We start from the raw sequence: 21331 nt of genomic DNA, 5'->3' as shown, positions 1-21331 counted from the left end.
TCTTTCTTTCCTTCCTCTGTCCCTCTCTCCCTCCTCCCTCTCTTTCTCCTTCAGAAATGGTGGGGAAAAGGGAAAGATAAAAGGGCTAGAACAGTAGGATTCCTGTGAAATTCCACATGTTGTATGCAAAGTAGAAAATGGAATCCTTTAACTGTACCTAAGTTTTGTTTTTAACATCTTGAATTTAGTACACTTTTTTTGTTGTTGCAATAAAATCAGAACTATTGCCTGTGTGTCAAATTTGACTAAGGCTAAAAATAGACTAGCAAGGTTGGGCATGGAAGAAGTGGCCCGCTTCTCCTTCCTCCTTTTCATTTTGTTTCAGTTTGAATGAGAAGGAGGTGGCTCACACAATGAACAAGAACAGCAACTGGCTGGGTGTCTGTGTGCTTTGAGCCAGTTATGATATTTTTGTGGGAAAGTTTCCAATTCTGAAGTCTCAGTTATGTAGAGGTGGGAGGCAGCTGGTGGGAATGGCTGTCTGCAGGGTACATGCACGATTACTCTGATTCAATATGGCATGACAGCAATGCGCTTATTCAAGAAAAGAATTATCTCAATTTTCCTGTACTTTAAAGCTTCTTCATCCTCACCATTAAAGAAAAAACCCAAAACTCAAAACACTTAAAGAAAAAAAAAGTCAAAGCCAAAGTTACCAAAATATTTTGAGATCTCTCAGCCATGTCTAGTGAGGGATATCAGTAATGAAATTAATCTAAGTCCAGTGGCCCACATTAACTCACTACCTTCCTCCACAGCACCAATACCCTCCCCTTGAAGTCTTCCTTTCATTAACTACCATCATCCTTTCCTCCAGTATTCAGAATTTCTTAACTCTCTCCTTCATCCCTCACGTCCAAGTGGCCACCAAATCCTGCTGCATCTACCTTCAAAGCATTTGTCCATTTACTTATTCATGTATTTGTCATGCATTTATTAAATGCCTACTGTGTACCATGCACCGCATTAGGTACCATGGATACAGTGACAACTAAGACAGACAGCTTCTGTCATCACAGACCTTATAGTCTAGTGGGGGTCCAGACAAGAGACAAGTAAATAGGCAATTTCAATACTGTGTGTGCAAGCTCTTGTGGTGGTCGAGGTACAGGGAGCACATGGGGATGAATCTAACTTTGGGGTATCAGAGAAGGCTTCCTAGAGAACTGATGATTTAGCTGAGACTTTAAGGTTCAGAAAAATGTATCCAGAAGAAGAATGCTTTAGGCATCCTCCATTCAACAAAATTTTATTGAACACTAACTGTGGGTCAGGCTTTATGCTAGACTCTGCAGAATTAGTTAGAAAGATAGACAATCCCGGCTCTCCTAGTGCTTAGGGGAGTTGGGGTGGGGGAGAAATAGACATGAAAGTATAGGCACAAAATATCTATTTTAACTATGAGGTGGCCCTCTAAAGAGTCACTTTCCTCAAACAAAATTAGGGAATTAAAAGATTCATCACTTGCCTAATGAAAAGTCCAACCACCAATTGCTCCTGGGTATCCAGTGCTCTTTCCTGTAGCTCCAGGCTCTGGAACAGACTCTGCTATAAATGCCCAGAGTTCCCAGTCAGAGTCTCCCCATTAGGTGGGCACAGGGCGGGTACCTCGCTGTCTACCTCTTTATGCTTCAGAACACAGCCGAAGATTCTTTACTGGAGAGCTGGGTCAATTAAAGAAGATCACACTATATAGGAAGGGAGAACTGTAAACTGTCAGCTAACATAGTTTTCGCTCCATAGTTTATGGGGAAAGTACTTAATTTATACACTCAACAAATATATGCTAGCTGTCCCCTGAGGTGCCCAAGACACATAAAATCTCCTACCTATGGAGCTTTCATTTGAGAAGCAGATAGACAGGAAATAATTAAACTTATACTTTGACAACATAATTAGAGATGGATGAGGTGATACTTCTGATAGCTCTTCTGGGGAGGTGTGTCAGTTATATCATCATGAAGGAAGTGATATGTTTGAGCTGAGACCTGAGGGTTGGGAAAGAGCTGGTTGTCCATAAAGCAGAAAAAGAGTTGCAGAAAAAGAGACCATGTGAAACTCTTCCCAGGGTCCCCTGCCCCTTAAGTCACTACCTTATCACAGGTGTCACCTTCTAATCTCCACCTGCTCACAACAGTGGCCACCTATCTTTCAGGACAACTCAGTCCTATCCAAGGGGATTGGGTTTCCCCTCCAGGCACTACCTGCTTCTTGGTCCCAGGCGATGTTTAGTAACATCCTTAAATGGTGGGTCCTGTCTGCGTGAGCAGTTTCACCACTGGGCTGTGACGGCCTTCCATTCACGGACTCCGCTGTCCTTTCCCATTGTCTAGGAACTCAACTCTATTTCTTTAATTTCTGAATCTACGATTGTTTCTGAATCTACGATTGTTTCTGAATGGCAAAGCCTTTCGATGGATGATTAATTAGAAAACCTCTGTTTTCCATTCCTGTTCTGGTCGCCCGCCTATTTTTCCCAGACCATATTGCTGTAAGCCTCAATTGCATGAAGGTCAGGAGGCCCGGGACTAACTCCAGATGCCATTGAATTGGCGTTCGGGGCCATTTCAGGAAGGTCGGTCCGCAGGCGCCGGGGTGTAACAGGGGCCCGGGAGTGAGGGCGCCCCGATGACGTCACTCCAAGGTGGCCGGCTCAGCGCGGGGCATGACGTCACGCGGGCGGGCCGGGCTACCGTGAGGTCACCTGGTGGGCGCGGCCAGGCTGAATCCCCAGTGTCGTCACGGGAGGGGGCGGGGCCAGAGCGTGTCAGCGAAGCCGAATCAAAACAAGCCCGAGACCCGCCTTTTCCCTCCGGCTCGGGAGCGTCTAGCTTGCGCCCCGAGCCCGCGGCGCCCGCGCGGCTGCGAGCCTCGGGTGGCCGCGCGCCGGCTCCAGGAAGCCGGGGAGGGCGCGGCGGCCGGGATGGCGCGGCGCGGGCCGCGCGGCTAGACGGGCGCCAGAGGAGCCGCCGGCCCGCGCCCTCCGTTCTCGGCCTCCCGGACCGGGCGCCGCGCCGCTGGGAGCCGCCTTCGCCGACGCGGGGCACCTGGACACTCGCGAGATGCCCAACCCCAAAAACAGTAAAGGCGGCCGCAAAAACAAGCGCGCCAACAGCAGCGGGGACGAGCAGGAAAATGGAGCCGGCGCCCTGGCAGCGGCGGGCGCGGCGGGCGCGGCGGCCGGGGGGGCCCTGGCGGCGGCGGCCGGCTGCGGAGCGGCGGCGGCGGGCGTGCCGGGCACCGGGGGCGCGGCGGGCGCGGGAGGCGCGGGGCCCGGCGCCGCGGCCGCCGCGGCCGCCGCGGGGGCTGCAGCCGCTGGCGACGCCAAGAACGGTAAGACGGGGCCGGAGGGGCGAGCGCCAACTTCCTCGCCGACGGGGACGGCGCGTCGGCGGGGCCCTGGGTGGCGCGGGCGATGCGTGGACAATGCGAGAGTCAGGAAGTGCTCACCCCGCCCCTCCGCCCCGCCGCGGCTGCCCCTTCCCGGTCCCCACGCCCGGCGGCGGCGATCGATCGGCGGCCCCGGCTCGGTGTCTGCGCGGCGCACAGGTCGCGCGCCCCGTGCAGCCTGCTCCCCAGACTCCGAGGGGCTCCTGGGTGCCCGGCTGCGGCGGCGCTCCGCTCGGGCCCTGCCCGTCGTGCCCGCGCTGGCAAAGCCGAGCGTGTGCCCCGGACCGGGGAGAGGAAGGAAGGGAGGAAGGAAGGAAGGAAGGGAGGAAGAAAAAAAAGAGCTGCCCAAGTTGAGAAGAATGGTCCGATTGAAAACTTAGGCACCAGTTCCTTCTTGCCTCTGCTCCCCTCACCCACCCGCCTTCCCCTCCCCAGAGTGAAGGAGAGCCTCAAATCCCAGAAAACCAAGGCTTGCTGTGTCGATTGCCACAGGTGAAGAGGCCCCAAGACATTTTTACTGTAGGGTGTGTGTGTGTGTGTGTGTGTGTGTGTGTGTGTGTGTGTGTGTGTGTGTGTGTGTGTGTGTGTGTGTGTGTGTGTGTGTGTGTGTGTGTGTGTCGCTGGGGGCGGGGGTGTGCTCTTTAATTCTCTTGCTCGCTTGAGGAAGGAAGAGAATCTGAACTTGACTTCCGTTCTCAGCCAGGAGTTAAAAAAAAAAAAATCATCCTCTATTTAATTCTGCTTCACATTTTTAGAAGGAAGCCTAATAATCTTAGGTAGTGCCTGAATACACCTTTTGAGGGTGCATTTAAGGAATAGTGAAGATGTGACAGGAATGCCGTTGTCACTGCAGAGACATAATTTTAGTTATAGGGCAAACACTTTTTCGGGCAAACACTTTTTCAGACTTGGACTGTTCTTTGAATTCCTCTGGTCAGGCAGTTTTTCAGGACAGGGAATATAGGTGTATTTTAATGAAGGGAGATTAGGTTCTTTATATCTGGCTTTTAACTTGTAGGTTTCAGCTTTTGAAGCCATTCTTTACGTAGATCACTCACTTTTTAAACAGGTTACCTGCACTTAGAAGAACCTGACAGTGATCTGAACAGAGGAGATTAAAGGTAGCCTATTAGGAACAGAACCTTAGGCCCCATTGGCTGTGTCTCTGCAATTTTGAAATAGGAAGTTTTTGTGTTTTTTTCCCCCAGGAACAAACATCCCATTTGTGAATGTTTGAAAATACAACTTTTGGCCAGACTGTCTTCTCCATGTTCTTTTGTTTTCCTCGCTCTAAACTTCATTTTGGTATTGATGTGGCAAAAGGAAAGAAGACAGACTCCTGGCTCAGCCATTTAGAGTTTTGTCATCTTGGGAAGGACAGCTTTTCTGAGCCTCAATGTCCTCACCTGTAAAATTGGGAAAAAGAATTATATACTGATTGTATTGGCTCCCTCATAAGGTTATTGTGAGGCTCAGAGTGTCCCTTCCCTACCCAGTCCCCAGTACTTGTTTTAAAGGCTTGTTACATTTGTAACAAGCTTAGTAAAGTTTCTCAAGAAAAGTAAGTGATCAGTGAATGATAGCTATCGTTCACTCATTCAAAAGATATTAAACATTTACTGTGTTACAAGTGCTGTGTTAAGCATTAGAGGAGAGGTGGCAATCAAGAGAGGACATCTGCATGGGTCTGGTATTCCCAGGGTGTTTCTGGCTTACCCTGCTATTTTATTGTCCCAGTGGAAGCTTCAGGTTGACTGTTTCCTCTTCTTATTTCTCCAAAAGATTAGGCCACTCTAAGGTGGTGTGAGGAAATGTTTTTCTCGGGCTGGTGGTATCTCCTCATTCGTAAACATTAAGCTACGGTTATGGTGTCCCTATTACTGCTCTCCTCTGAAGTGGCAATCTAAGGTATATTTAGCAGTTCTGTATATATCTGTGTGAAGGTATGTATTTCTGATTTGGAGCTTGTTTTATTAAATGAATGGGGGGGGAGGAAGAAATGGGGCAAACACTGCAGTAATTACAGTTAGAGAAGGTACAAACTTGAGTTATGTTAGAGCAGTGAGTTGAATTTTATGTTGCCAAATTCTTGGTTCTGACCTGGTGTGAAGTTTCAGTGAATGATGCACCTTAATTTGAAGAACCTCTCACTGCAGTTGATAATTGAACATGGATGCTGAGGCCTCCTGTGTGCAAAATTGGTAAATAAGGAAATTATAAATGCTTTTTTCTGTTGTTTTTTTTTTTTTTGCCATTTAAAGCTGTGCTTTATAATGTAGGGGTGGGAGAGGTGCCATTGGTGAATTTTTAAAGGAAGGGGCAACTGATATGTGCAAACTCTCAGAATCAGCTGATAAGGCCCACTTATTTTTAAATTTAAAAATGACATTAATCAACTATAATGGTATTTCTAAGTATATTTCAATTTTTTATTTAGCTGTGATATTAGATTTTGGGATTATAAATATTACAAATCAAACAGTTATTCCAAGGGTGTAGTAAATCTACACTCTATTAATCTTTTAAACGGTTTGTTCTCACTGTTCGAGTCAGTTGTGATCTACATCTGCAAACATGCAAACTTAATGACTTCACCTGAAGTTAATAGTGTTTGTTTGTAGTTGTATGGAGTTTATAGAGTGGTTTTATGTCTTGTGGTTCTTGGGCAGCATGAACACCAGGGTAGGATAATATTAGTTCTTAGTTTTTCACTGTTAGTCAGTAGTTATAAATAACTACTGATTCTATAAAAAAAAGATTTGCTAGTTAGGGAAAGCTTGGGGAAGCCTGGGCGAGGTTGTAGTTGAAGGAGTTGAACTAGTTGCAGTTGTGCTTCTTGGGTAAGTTGCATGTCAATTGTAGGGACTTTATAGCCCTAAAAAGAAATTTATTAGTATTTTTAGAAATGAAGCTTTATTTTAGATATGCAGGTTTATTTTATTTTGAGATATGAAGGTTTATGAAGATTTCTGTGGGGACTGGAATAAAAGCGCTGTCCTCTTCCTATATAGTAAACATCTGTCTGCACATATTGCAACATTTTGATTGTAGGTGGACAAGATTTGCCAGTCATTATTTTTAGGATCTAGTAATCATGCAGTGGGTTATACCCACGTAGTTTCATTCTGGAATTCTGGTTCCATTAGGCCACTGCTTTTTTGCTTGAGGCCTAAAAATATATGAATCTTGGTCATAGTATCTACTTTTTAATGGGACTGGATCCCAAGTCCTTTTATAAATTCCTGTTTTATGGATGACCATGGTTCACCACTCCACTCATTCCTGACTGCCACCAGAACCCCTGGGCTGCTGAGTTTGCCTTCATTCACTCAACAGTTCTTTGTAGTAGATGGAATTAGTTTACCCGGTGATTGACCTTGCATTCAGTAGACCTGGCTCCTCAAATTACTTGCTCTGTGATCTGGGGCAAGTCATTTGACTTCTCTGAGCCTCCGTTTCTGCATATTTAAAATGGGATTATAGTACCTACCCATACATATATAATAAGATATCTATATCTATTATGTATTATTTATATATACATATATATATATACACACACATATATATACATATATACACACATATATATACACACACACACAGTGACTGACTTATATGATATGAGCTTACTAAGGGTTAGCCACTTGTCTTAGATTCTGGAAATAGTGTTTGAGACAAAGATTTACCTGCCAGAGGTTTACTGAACGTGCTCTTGGAATCGTTACTAGTGGGGGAGTGAGGGAAGCAGGACTGGGCAGAGGGAGGGGTTGAACTGTGATGCAGTGATTACAGGTAGCTCTGGAGCTAGGATGGTCCTGCAGTGTTATCTTACCTTGAGGCATGAGGGCGGGACCTCCTCCCCCTCCCCCGCCATTGACTGGTGAGTGACCTGGGGGTTGGCCTCTCTTAGCTGGAGAAGAGGGAGTGACCTGGGGGTTGGCCTCCGTGCAGAGGGAGCTGAGAGCCCTCAGCTGTGAGTGAAGGAGAGCTGCTGGTCATATTAGATTCTTCACTCAGACCACTAGTGCCGTTCACCTAAAATGCAGGCGTGGGATAAATAGTTCTCAGGAATGACTAAATCTTCGCAGAACAGGCCAGGAGGTAACCATCATAATACAGTAACATTGTTTTGATGGAAAACGTGTTCTGAATTTCATACGTCTGCTTACAAATAGATTTTTGGAGTGCCACCTCTTCCCCGTAAACACGAATTGTATTTTTCTCATACTTAGGCCACCAAACACACTTTTATAGTCCTAGGTTTGTATTATATTTTAAATAGTTTCTCTTTTTAGCTGTTTACTTAAATGTTTACTACATTTATTTATTTTTAAAGTTTATTTATTTTATTTATTTACTTATGGCTGCGTCGGGTCTTCGTTGCTGCGCGCGGGCTTTCTCTAGTTGCAGCAAGCCGGGGCTACTCTTCGTTGTGGGTTGTGGTGCGCGGGCTTCTCATTGCCGTGGCTTCTCTTGTTTCAGAGCATGGGCTCTAGGCGCGAGGGTTTTAGTAGTTGTGGTGCGCCAGCTCAGTAGTTGTGGTGCACGGGCTTAGTTGCTCGGCGGCATGTGGGATCTTCCTGGACCAGGGCTCAAACCCGTGTCCCCTGCGTTGGCAGGCGGATTCTTAACCAGGGAAGTCCCTCTTTACTACATTTAAATTACCTATATCCATCAGAAGGAAAATGCAGAATGTTTGCCTGCTGTTTATTTTAAAATCAAGGAATATTTATTTGAGGGTCTAAGGTATGTAGAGCACCATTATCCTCTTGGAATTTTCTTACCTTATTTAAAAGTTACTTTTTTATGTCTTTAAAAATATCTGCTGGTTTTAGACCTTGTCTTTTGAAATCCACCTTTGTAATGGAGATTGGTAGAAAATATTGCCTCATCCATCAAAACTTCATGTTGTGTACTTTGTATGTTATAGTAAGAACCATTCCATGCTCTGCTAATGGTGTCTTATGCACAGTCCTTACTCTTTCTCTTTTTACTTGTTACAGGACCTGAGCCTTAAATTCTAGAGCCCAAACCTTCAATGTCAGCTTTCCTATAAGTCCAAGAATATATATCATTCCATAGAGAATTGAAAACAGGAGATAAAGTGGGAAATATCTTGCAGCTTAATCCTCCTATGAACTTACTCCAGGCTGTTAGCTATGTACAATTTAAAGAGTTTGAAGGTATCAAAAGGAAGACTTCAGGAAAAAAGGTCTGTCTTGATTGATTTTGATCACCAACTCCTTGGAATTTTTAAGGAGTTGATTTAATTAAAAATATTTCGTTATTTTATTATTTTGCCAGTAATAGAATGGGTGTAGTGGAAAAAAAATTTTTTTTAAATAGAGAAGGTAGGCAAAGTTCTCTTTGACTTTCTAGTCAAGCATGTAATCCTACCACTTAGATCACCATTGTGATACATATTCTTAGAGCCTTTAAAATTTTTTTCTTACAGACTTTTAAAAGTACATATACAGTTTTCAGGAAAAAAAAAAGAAGATCAGATCATACATTTTATGATCTGCTTTTAACATGTATAATATTTTGTGGACATTTTAGCAGAGCGGTAAATACAGGTGCATCACTATTTTTAATGATTGCCTAATATGCCATCTTATGTCTGCATCTTGGATAAACTGATCATTCTGCTGTTGTTTGATCTTTAAGTTCTTATTTGTACATCTCTGGGCATTATTCAGTTACTTCTTTAAGATAAATTCTTACCTGTAGACTTGCTATGTCAAAGAATATGCACATTTTTATGACTTTTAATAAATACATGCTTACAGATTGCCCTATGGAAAGGTTGTGGCCAGAGTGCCCTTTCCCCACAGCCTCTTCAGTTCCTAGTTCTTATTGTTTTAAAGGCATGCTGGAGAATTGCTGATACTCCCAAATGTATCAGCAGTAGGAAGGCCCCATTTGGATCAAGAGCCTGGAGCAGATGCTGCCACGCTTTTCTAAGGCCGCATTTATTTCCCCTGTGCTCTTTAGTGATTTGCTGGCTCACAAGGATTCAACAAAATACCTAATAATGGTGAATGCCATTTTAGCAACTGGTGATAGTGAAGGTGAAAGCATAAGCCTTTGAAATTCTGTCTGCACCATTATTCTAATCTTAAGAAGTAAGGCCTAGAATTTTTAAAGTTTTAGTCAAAAAGCATGCTGTTTGGGCTTCCCTGTTGGTGCAGTGGTTTAGAGTCTGCCTGCCAATGCAGGGGACACGGGTTCGAGCCCTGGTCTGGGAAGATCCCACATGCCGCGGAGCAACTGGGCCCGTGAGCCACAATTACTGAGCCTGCGCGTCTGGAGCCTGTGCTCCGCAACAAGAGAGGCCGCGATAGTGAAGGGCCCGCGCACCGCGATGAAGAGGGGCCCCCGCTTGCCGCAACTAGAGAAAGCCCTCGCACAGAAACGAAGACCCAACACAGCCAAAAAATAAAAATTAAATAAAAATTAAAAAAAAAATAATAGTACCTACTGCAGGGGTGGTTCTGAGGGTCAAATGAGTTAAAAATGTAAAGTACTTAGAACAGGATGATAATAACCATCCGCACTCAGTGTGTTAGGAAATGCTTTTTTTAAAAAAAAAAAAAAAAGCATGCTGTTTGAATAGACCTAGGTGTAGCCCAAGGTGCCACAATTTACTGGCAGAGTGACTTTCGGGCAAGTGACTTAACCTCTCTCAGCCTCCATTTTCTAAATGCAACCCTTTGGAATGTTTTTGCAGATTAAGAAAAACAGTGTATATGAAAGATCTTGGCATAGGGTCTGGCAGATATGGACACTATCAACAATATCTTTTATAAGTTTTGTGATTTGTTCAGCCTTATCCAATTACAAAGCTTGTTAAACTATTCTGTTGAAAACAGACACTGAGAGACAGTAAGATGGTTTCTGTATTAATATAGAAAAAGACTGTGGTATCATACAGGTTCTTATTCAGGCATTGATTCGACTATACAGGGTTTTCTCTTCTTCCCTCATCATCTCTCTCTGATCATAGTTTACCTTGAAAAATCAGATGATTTAGCCAAAAGAAAAAAGTTAAAAACATAGTGTGAAAACATAGTTTCCTCTTCCTTTCTTCATTCATTTATTTATCCATCTCATATGTTTTGAGCGCCTGCTATTTGTCAGGCACTGTGTCAGGCTCTGGCATTACAAGGACAGAAGAATTGGGCCCGGGGGCTTACCGTCTAGTTGGGAGTCTTTATGGAAATAAGTGCAAGTAGGTTATTGTGTGTACTACACAAGGGCAGCTGTGGAATAAAGAACAGGAGCTTGTGAGGTGGTCACATATTGGATTAAAGCTGGGGATTGTGTCTGAGGACAGGGGCAATTGAACTGAGCACGTGGACGTGAAGGGTAGCTCAGAGGAGGCGAGGCACTGAGGGTGTTCTTTTGGGATGAGCCCGGGCTTAATATTATTGAGAAGTGAACAAAAGACCCTCCTCTCTCCCCAGGTAACAACTTGAAAGTTCATTCATTAGCTTGTGCTTTCGTTTGCTCATTCACTATTTTGTTCATCTACGCACTCATGCATTTACTAAACATTTATTATGTGCCTAGTGTCTTCTATGACTGAAAGTGTAACGTCGAATTATACTTGGAGGCCTCAGAATCTGCACCCCCCCTGGGCTTATGGTGGAGCTGGGACAGAGACATACAAACATTGGGAGGCGTGATAATGTGCTATGGGTGCCCAGTGGAAGAAAGGATTCGTTTCCTGGAAGAGGGGACATTTGAGCTGAGTGCTGCAGGAAGAGACGCAGTTAGCTCTGAAAGCAGAGGAAGGGTGTTTCAGCAGGAGGTGGTGGGAAAGAGCCTTGAGTTCTGGTTGCTGCCAGGAGTCTGTGGCTGGTTTGAGGTACGGTGGTAGGACACGGGACTGGAAAGGGAGTGGGGCCAGACAGTCAAATCTGGATGTTTCGTCACCAGTGCAGAACCAATCCCTGAGGTTTATAAGCAAAGGCATGGTCAGCTGAGCCTGCAAAGGGGGATAATCATACGTTGTTGGCAAGCTTGTAAAGTTATTGTATATTTTAACAGAATGGGTATCTTTTGGCAATCTTTCTTTTAATACAGCTAATCAAGGTTTGGTGGTACAACCTGTTGCGGACTGTTGATTGTGATTTTTCAGTAAAGTAGTGGGCACACTGCACACACTGCCTTTCTGCATAGCAAATGAAAGTGTCACAGCACTCAAGGCTGCTGTTTGGAAAGTCTGTCTTAATTTGTGGGCACCAGCATCCTGATGCTTTGCGAGCCATGGGAGGTTAGCTAATTGAGGTGAACTTCAGAGAACCTAACGCCAAGGGAGGGCTTGGGGCCATCTGAACAGAAGGACTTTCTCTGGAGGGAGGGGTTGTCCCTATAGTTTATTTTTCATATCTTGGTAGAAAAGTATCTGTCTCTGGTCCAGGTTCGACTAATTATCTTTGTCATTTTATTTTTATCCTCATCGAATCAGCTTTAAAACGATAAACTCTGGTGAGGGGGGATGTCATTGTTTTCTACAAAGTGACTATGTGTTTTAAATCTGTGTGTTTCAGAAGGCTTCCAGTTCTCAGTGGTTGGTGAAATAGTAGCTTGCTTTATTTAATCAACAGGATGCTTTAGCTTGATTGTATTTGAGAGGTTTTTATAAACTGGCAAAAAATAAGTAGCATTTCTAATACTTAATAATTATATGTTCTGATTTATCAGAAGTAGAAAGGAGAAACAAATTATTTCTGCTAAATTATACTTAGGAGGATAATACTTGAAAACAATCTAAGAGTTAGAAACGAAAGATATTAAGAGGAAATTTAAAGAAAAGTGAAGGAAGAGGAAAACTTAAAAAGGAAGTGTTAACTGTTAATCTTATAACTGTTTAGAATAATTAATAAGAACATTAGCGTGGTTCTCATATGCACACATAGTGCAGTGTATTTCACTGATTTAAATTGTCAGGGAGGAAAAACTTTTCCTCTACCCTCTTAGGTTTATGGATTTGGGGCCTGCAAATTAAACTGACAGAAGACAGAGCAGCAAGAGAAAAGACAGATTTACTCACAGAAGAAATGTGACTCAAAGGGGTGGTTATAATTTGTGGCTTATATACCGTCTTAATAGGTGAAGGGGAGGGGAGAAGGGCACTTCTAGGAAAATGAGTGGCTTCTTAGTAAGAGTAGGAGAGGGGGAGAAAGGACACCTATAGAAAACAAATGACTTTTTGAAAAGATAAATGGGCCCTAAGAGAATAGATGGGCGATGATAGTTTTGTGACAATGTCTTTTTAGGTGTGGTGTGGAGAGTTATCTCTGGTGGTAAAGGTCAGTCTTCCCAGGTAGCTTTTTGGGAGGGGATTTATGACAATTGAGTTCTTTTGAGAGGCTCTGCTTTTAGGCAGATAAGAGATTTCAGGAACTCAAATGCCTTAAGCTCAAAATAATTTTTAGGCCACACTGGTATATTCTGGACCCCTTCAAAATTTGTTGCAGTTCAGTATCACCCCTGTAATAGCAGTTACAGATAGTCAGGTAGCAAAAGATAGTGTCATAAATCTGGATTTCTATTTTTCATTTTATTGGAAATTATTAGAAATAGATGGCCTTAAGGCATATGCCTTTATAAAACTGATAGAATGACTGTAGGCAAAAGTTAGGAGGGTATCAAGTTGCTCCTATAAGTGAGGGAAATATTTGTCAAATTTAAAATGGATGTTTTTCCCAGGGGTTAGCATAGGTTTGATATCTTAGATCATGTCCCTTCAAGTTATAAAAGCATCTCAGGAGAGTCTTTTGACACTAGTGTTGAAACTAAATCACAAACTGTTTTAGGTTTCTAAATGAGCACTCCTGAATGTGATGATTATGTCAATATAATATTTAGTAGAACTGTAGTATTACAACATAACTTCTTATTAAAGTGACATATTACTTGTTATGCCTGACAAACCTCAGTGTCTGGGCAGAAACGGAGACTGGGGAATGGGGGGAATCAAGGCCTGGCTATTTTTGATTGGCAGCAGGTGCAGTCTGTAATCTGAGAGGCTGAGCTGGGATGCCTGGTGACTGTTGTTAAGGAACAGACACAGTGCTGCCAGAAGCCATGGAGAGAGCCTGGCACTGGGAAACGGGAAGCATCCTTCCGTGGTAGAGGCAGAAGCGAGCACGTCTGATACACAGGGCAGCTCCAAGAATTCTTCTGTTTCCAACTCCTCAGATCTGTTCTTATTGGGCAGTGCTTACATGTTGGAGTTAACGTTAGCCCTATAATGATGTGGTTCCGCTGTATTAGGCATTTAGCTTTACAGATGCCGACGACGTGTTGCAGTTCAGTAGGAAATTAGGTAAGGTACCTGGATGGTAGGTGTGTTGGGGCTGCAGAACCCATGGACCCATAGGAAGGAGGAGAAGCCGTTGCCAGCGGCGGGAACAGTGATGATGCTGACCCCCTTTATGGGGTGCTGACTGGAAGCCAAGCGGGACACCCAGCCGTCTGCGGTCTGCATTGGAGGATGGGGGCATTCAGCTCCACGGACAGCCTCCTGCCCTTTTTGCAGAAAAGGCACACTCGTGTCAGCGAGATGTGCCTGACCCTGCTGTGGCCGTTGGATCCTATGTGATCCTGGCTGCATCTTGACTGATAACGCAGACATGTGTATGAATAATGAACAAGTTTTTAAGTAGAGGGCTTAAATTTAGTATAAAAACATTAAGGAGGCAATAGGGCTATTTAAGTTACTTTTAGAAGGCCTCATGCTTATCGTTCTGGTACTTGAACTGAAACTAAATTTGTGAAACAAGAAAACACTTGACCAAGGAAGCACTTAGCGGACACGTCGTTCGCTCCTGTTAATCTGATCCTTCTCATGATGACACAAGGACTTCCTGGTCTTGGGATTGTGGCGATAGTGAACATTTGAACTGACACTTCCTGTTCTTAATGGATCACAGTTCATAGCGAGGATGCGATTATCTTCTTTAGGCTACAGTCCTAGAAGTGAGGTCACTGGTCAGCAGGCATGTGACTTTCAAGGCTTTGATACGTGTTGCCAAACCACTTTCCAGAAAGGGTTTCCCTGTTTCCACTGACGCTGGCCCTGCATGGAGTGCTTCTTTCTTCACACCCTTCCACAGGGATTTTGATAACCATTTTCACCTTTGCCAATCAGATAGATGAAAAATCACATCTCGCTGTACTTTTTATCTGCATTTATTGGATTGCCAGCCGAATGAATGTCTTTTTATATGTATGTGGTTCATTTGTATTTTTTCCGTTCGTGATTTTTGTCCATTTTACTAATGGGATAGTTGTATTCTCATTGATCTAAACAAGGTCTTTTTATATTCAGGATACTTTTTTGACATATGTTTCCCCTGGCTTATTGTTTATCTTTTTGCCTTGTTTAAGGTGTTGCTGGTTAGACATGTTACAATTTTGTATGATCACAGAACATCCACATAGAGATAGAACCTCAAGAGAAAGGGGAGAGTGGGGAAAGTTGTCTGTGAAATTACTTGTAGGAAAAGCAGTTTGGGCCTGGCATCGGGGTAGTGACTGAGTTCATTTGGGTATCAGTGCACAGTAATGCTGTTACATTTGTGAGGGTCTGTTTCCTTTTTGTACGTAATTTGCAAAGCTCTGTTTCACGGAATTGGTTACGGTTCCTGCCGCCCTCCTTGACCTCCTCCCTGACCACTCCTGTCTGGTTGACAGCTGAAGTTCCTGTGCTCAACACCTGTCATTTCCTGCGCATTCCTAAAATCCCCTGCGGTTTTTATTCGAGCCAGTTCCAAGGACTTTGAAACTTGTAGATAAAGGCTTGTTATTTACTTATCGCCTCTGCTACAAACTGAGGCCTCTTAAGGCTAAATTACCCATAACTTCCTTGTGATAATAAACTTAAATGCTGAATCATAGGAAAGTTCTCATTTTTGTCTTTCTGGCACTTGCGCTGAAATTACATTTCTGTGTTAATAAAATGAGAACATAGTACTGAATTGAACCAAGAGTTTATTTGCACCCTGTGTGTCACGCTGATCCAGTCTGCCCTGTGCTTCTCAAATGTCTGTGGCTTGGAAGAGGTTCCCAAATGCATTGCTTGTTTAAAGAGTGTGAGATTTGAGAGACACAGGTCATAGCTTGAGGTCTGCCATTTTGCAAGGCTGATGAACCTTTCTGACCCCAACTATTCTTATCTGTGGAAAACGAGGATAACATGTTATTGTTTGTGACTAACTCTTTGCAAAAAAACCATAGATCTGTTTGAAAAAGCAAACGGTTGTGTCATGATTTGGGGTTTTTTAGCGTTTTCTAGTTGGGTTTTTGGTTTTTAGTTTGTCATGTGGTGGTGTGCCTGCTTCCCTTAGTGATGAATGCACACTCCGATTTGTTGAAAGAACCCAGGGCCAACCTGGGCTTTGCCCCACAGAGTTTGCAGTGAATGTTACTCTTCTAAAATCCTTACTCTGCTTCCTTCGGGGACCCTTTAGTTTCTCTACAAGTTCAGGTCTGGGAGCTCTCGCTATGTGGATTTTCCCAGAGAATATGCAGTGCTCACCTGCTGGCCTCAGGGCAAGCCCAACTCCTTGAGGGAGCTCCTTCTAGAGTTTGTGACCCCACTGTGGGGAAGGACTGTGGAGGCTGAAGCCTTGGGGAGGATGCTTTCACCAGCCTGAGGATAGCTGACTTGTGTATGGTTTAGTTGTAATCTGTGAATCATCTGTCCCCAGGTTTCATTATAACCGCAGACTGTACTGTGATTTTAACCATTTGATTAACAGAGCCTTACTTTTGGCCTGTTGTACTTCATGATTTACACTGGTGTACATGTATCTGTAATTACACTTTCTTTAGTTTGTATCTCCATTCACTTCAGGCCTTTCTGCTATTTATCTGCCTCTAGGGTCCTATGGAGTAGGAGTTTGTGTTGTAAAAGCATGTGGAATGCTTACGTACGACTTTCAGTTGTTTCCCTACCTCCCTTTCACATTTTGCATTTTAAATAAGTTTAAAGAATTGTGAATGTACCAAACCGTATTATGGATTTTATCAAAATAACTTCTACAGGCACATGATACTGGGTATGTATCTGTATCAGTGTGTTTATGTAAATGTATGGATGTGGTTTTTTAAATCATTGTTTTTCTTGAGATTTGGTTGATTAAAAACAAGCCTCCTCTTTGAGATAGTCGGATTTGAAATTTTTGACTTTGGAATATATCAGTTTTCCTCATAATTTATTTTGTAATGTTCCATGAGATATGTGATCTAAAGATGACTTGGAAGAATTTTTAAAGAATTAATTTGAAATGTTTTTCTCTTGACAGACTTGGAAATACTGTTTAGAATTCATATGGAATATAATCATATATACATTTGTATATATTTATATATTTTAATAGAACTGTATTTAACTGGACAAATTCTCTTATGGCAAAAGACAAATTTCTGGATATTTTTGGTAACTATTTTATAAATGAGTTTAGAAATGAATAGTTTAGAAATGAATTTTTTTTTTATAAATTTATTTATTTTATTTTAGTTTTGGCTGCGTTGGGTCTTCGTTGCTGCGCTCAGGCTTTCTTTAGTTGCAGCGAGCTGGGGCTACTTTTTGTTGAGGTGCACGGGCTTCTCATTGAGGTGGCTTCTCTTGTTGCGGAGCACGGGCTCTAGGCGCATGGGCTCAGTAGTTGTGGCTTGCGGGCTCTAGAGTGCAGGCTCAGTAGTTGTGGTGCATGGGCTTAGTTGCTCCGCGGCATGTGGGATCTTCCCGGACCAGGGCTCGAACCTGTGTCCCCTGCCTTGGCAGGCGGATTCTTAACCACTGTACCACCAGGAAAGCGTAGAAATGAATAGTTTTGAGTCTTTGAAAATAGTCATACTATGAAATTGTATCTGTGTTCCACAAAAGTTAGTAATTGGAAAAGGAATGAATGTCTAGTTATAATGACGTCATTGGCTTAATGTGTCACTGGGCTCTAAACTTCTAGCTTCCTCTGCAGTAGGAACTTTTATGGCTTACTCTCCTGAAAACAAGTCATATTATAGCAGCTGTGTTGAGTGTGTATATGTGGTGAACTACTGGGCTTGGACATAGACATAATTTATTCTTGAGTCTCGTTTTCACTGTTACTGAGGTCTGTATAAGACTTAGACACGCCCTCTCCTTTGACAAGTCTTTCCTTGTTGCAACAGATTCTATAAGTTGCTTGTTGGTTGCTGATGCATCATTTCAGAAATAGGCTGAGTGGTGTGGCCCACAGGCAAAAGCTTTGTCTTTCCTCCCTAGATCCCAGCAGAGTGACGGCCAGGGTGGGAAGGATTGCTGTAAAGCAGGGGTCCCCAACCCCCGGGCCGCGGACTGGTGTCGGTCCCGGCCTGTTAGGAACCGGGCCGCGCAGCAGGAGGTGAGTGGTGGATGAGTGAGCGAAGCTTCACCTGCCGCTCCCCATCGCTCCCCATCACTCGCATTATCTCCTGAACCATCCCCCCCACCGTCTATGGAAAAATTGTCTTCCAGGAAACTGGTCCCTGGTGCCAAAAAGGTTGGTGACCGCTGCTATAAAGTATTTTCCCAGGTTTATTTTGATGAGAAGGCAGGGGAGCTGAAAGAGTGTATCTTTCCGGGAGTTCAGCAGGACAGAAAAGGCACATGGAAAACAAAGGAGTGTAAGGATTTAGTTTAGTTTAGGGTACAGATAGAGTACAGAAATGAATTTAACCATGTTGTGCTGGGGGTTTATTGATTTAAATACAGTAGTTACCCTAAAAATCTTCTTGGGGGTTGGCATGTTGACCCAAACAGGGGTCAGGAGAAGCAGGTTGAGCTTCTGTTTCTCAACATCAGTGCTCTTTCTGCTGCCCTATTCGATAGTCTCCATACTAACAGAGTGCCGTTTCTTTACATTCTTTCCAAGAAAAGTTGCTTTATTCTCATTAAGAAACGAGTAAGCCTTTGCTCATGGCTTATTTATTTATTTATTTTTGAAATTAACAATTCTGTTAGCTAGAGTAGATTTACCTCTTTGTCTATCTTTGTTTTTAAGGAGTGCAAAGATTGGGAAACCTTTATATTGTAATTGGGTTTAAGCACTTGCTTTTTTTAATAAATGTATTTATTTCATTTATTTTATTTTTGGCTGTGTTGGGTCTTCATTGCTGCATGTGGGCTTTCTCTAGTTGCGGCGAGCGGGGGCTACTCTTCATTGCGGTGCACGGGCTTCTCATTGCCGTGGCTTCTCTTGTTGCGGAGCATGGGCTCTAGGCACGTGGGCTTCAGTAGTTGTGGCTCGTGGACCCCAGAGCACAGGCTCAGTAGTTGTGGCGCATGGGCTTAGCTGCTCCACGGCATGTGGGATCTTCCCGGACCAGGGCTCGAACCCGTGTCCCCTGCATTGGCAGGCTGATTCTTAACCACTGCGCCACCAGGGAAGCCCTAAGCACTTGCTTCTTTAACTTGACTTTCTGCAGACCTAGTTTTTAAATAATTCTGAGGATTAATATGGACATTGACCATATTGAATAAACTTTTGTGTAACCAGATCATAGTAAGCAGTTCTATAACTTTGAATGAGACACTATTCCAAATTATAGAACTGCTTACTGTGATCTGGTTACACAAAGCTGTTGGTCACTGCCTCCTCTCCTTATAAACTGGCTCTGTGTTCTTTATTGATCTGTGTGCAGTGTGGGTGGGAATGGAAGAGGGAAGGCCCCTTACCAGCTGAATGACTTGGGCAGATCACTAAAGGATCCTCTTTTGGGCTCAGGACGTGTTTGTAGAATCTGAACCAAAGGGATTGTCTTATTTCAATTCTGATATCTTGGTATTTTTAAGAGACATTCAGGGAAAACTATGAAACCATTATCTTCATCCTGATATTCAGCCTAAACCAGACATATTTTGGGTCCATGTCCTTTTAGGTCTTGACATGGCCTTTGGTAGACAAGAAAAAATATGAATTTTCTACTTTAAAGTCATTAATTATACAGATTTCTTACTGATGTCAGAGTGTTGGAGCCAGAATGGAAATTAAAAAATGGGTAAAATAGAAGCCTGTAGCTTTCTATTTAGTTTGAACTTGAGGCTGGGTAGGCTCGTGAGTTTTAATTGAACGTAAGAAAAGAGTGAATCTAGGAGAATAAACCCAGTATATTAAGAGAATGTTAAAACCCCAAGTTGTTAAATATAGTTGAAGAGCACATTGTTGTTTTGTTTTTTGGTTGAGGGAGAATGTGAGGCTTCCATGTTTATTTGGATAGATTTGTCTGAGTTTGAGTGAAAAGCCTTGTGTTTAAATCCTACTCAAAGCATAAAAACATGTTTAACTGAATGTAATCTCCATGTACTCAACTTGCTACCCTCTTTGGAACAGTCTCACACACTAAAATAACATAAGGGAGGATAAACTAAATCAGAGGTTAAGACAGATATGCTTAAGTGAGCTTTACTATAGCTCCTATACTAATTAAAACAAGTTGACAAAATATTTTGAAAGTATTAGCTTCCCTTTTGTACAGGACTTAGTGTCTTTTAAAAATTTTTAGTAGAGAAAGATCTCAAAATATTTGAGAACATTTATTTTAAAACTTTTTTAGTTTTCACTTCAAAGAATACTCACCAGTTAGTCAAGAAATTATTTTTAACCCCCTGGTGAGTTTGAGGTGTGGTGTGGGCACAGTGGTCCGGGTCCACTCCTCCCCCTTCTGATCTGCACTCTGCACTGCCCCTCAGGGAGGGATGGCAGCTGAAGCGGAGGCTTGGGGTGAGGGCCTGGTGGGTGAGCAGGTGGGAGATCCAGCCTGGGGACCTAGTTGTGGAGCTCCTTGATCATAGCCAGAGGATATGGGGCTTCAGTCTGGGAGTTTCCGAGGTTCCTGAATGTGTGTATGATGTCGTCAAAGTGTAATTTTTAGAAGACTGATTTGAAGGTGGTGATACAACTTTTTTGCTTGTGTATCCTCTAAAAGAATTTGAGAAAACAAAGTTTCTTTTGCATATTAATACTGTCACACCCAGTTTTTTTTAAAGGTTTAAGTAAATGCAGAGGATACAGTCTCCGGTTTGTTGTAAATGGTGTCATTTTAATGTATTTAAACAGAATCCAAATATCCTAGTTTATTGTAAATGGTGTCATTTTAATGTATTTAAACAGAATCCAAATATCATAGTAACTTGCTAACCATTATCAGCCATTTAAAAGATAATGGTCAGAAATTTTACATTTTTTCTTTTTTTTTTTTTTAAATAAATTTATTTGTTTATTAATTTATTGGCTGCGTTGGGTCTTCGTTGCTGTGCGCGGGCTTTCTCTAGTTGTGGCAAGCGGGGGCTTGCAGAGCACTGGCTCTAGGGACACGGGCTTCAGTAGTTGCAGCACGTGGGCTCAGTAGTTGTGGCTCACGGGCTCTAGAGCACAGGCTCAGTAGTTGTGGCACACAGGCTTAGTTGCTCTGCGACATGTAGGATTTTCCCAGGCCAGGGCTTGAACCCATGTCTCCTGCATTGGCAGGCGGATTCTTAACCACTGCACCACCAGGGAAGTCCCTACATTTTTTTCTTTATTTTTAAATTCTTACCCAGAATCTGTCTGATCTGAAGAAAGAGTATTGTCCTGCTTGAAACTCTCTTATTGATCATCTTATCATTTTTCTGTAACAAAATATGTATTTAAACTTAAATCTATATTAAGAAGCACTTCTGGAATGACAGAAGAAGGACATCTATAAATCTGCCTTTCCATAGAAACAATGAGAACACTGGCAAAAATGATCAAAATCAACTTTTCAAAATTCTAGAAATTAACTAAAGGCTTGCAATAATCCTAGGAGTGTTTATTCGGGGAAATGATTGAATTGTAGTAAGAACAGTGAATTTTGTTTTCTTTTAACTTGCTTTATTCCCATTCCTTCTCCCTAGCTCTGTGGTAGCTTTATTTTTTAAAAT

General features: G+C 42.9%; 1 protein-coding gene across 6 annotated transcripts in view; it reads left to right on the top strand.

Annotated features, from left to right (window-relative positions):
- The first annotated feature begins 2846 nt into the window (after positions 1-2846).
- The window catches only part of HECA (hdc homolog, cell cycle regulator), a 44175-nt gene continuing 25690 nt past the window's right edge, over positions 2847-21331 (top strand). For 2 of the 6 annotated variants that reach the window (XR_005022132.1, XM_036871046.1), the window contains exon 1: positions 2847-3333. Coding sequence is in view for 1 of the 6 variants with exons in the window: in XM_036871046.1 (XP_036726941.1) it covers positions 3063-3333 (271 nt within the window). In the remaining 5 variants the exon portion in view is untranslated. Of the gene's footprint in view, positions 3334-3358; positions 3883-5281; positions 5299-21331 lie in introns of those variants that run through there. The other 4 variants (XR_005022131.1, XR_005022130.1, XM_036871048.1 and 1 more) reach the window with 3 other exon arrangements.

Source organism: Balaenoptera musculus, chromosome 12 (assembly GCF_009873245.2).
Source record: "Balaenoptera musculus isolate JJ_BM4_2016_0621 chromosome 12, mBalMus1.pri.v3, whole genome shotgun sequence".
Taxonomy (NCBI): Eukaryota; Metazoa; Chordata; class Mammalia; order Artiodactyla; family Balaenopteridae; genus Balaenoptera; species Balaenoptera musculus.
Note: the sequence above shows the minus strand (reverse complement) of the source record. Positions and strands in the feature narration are given on the sequence as shown.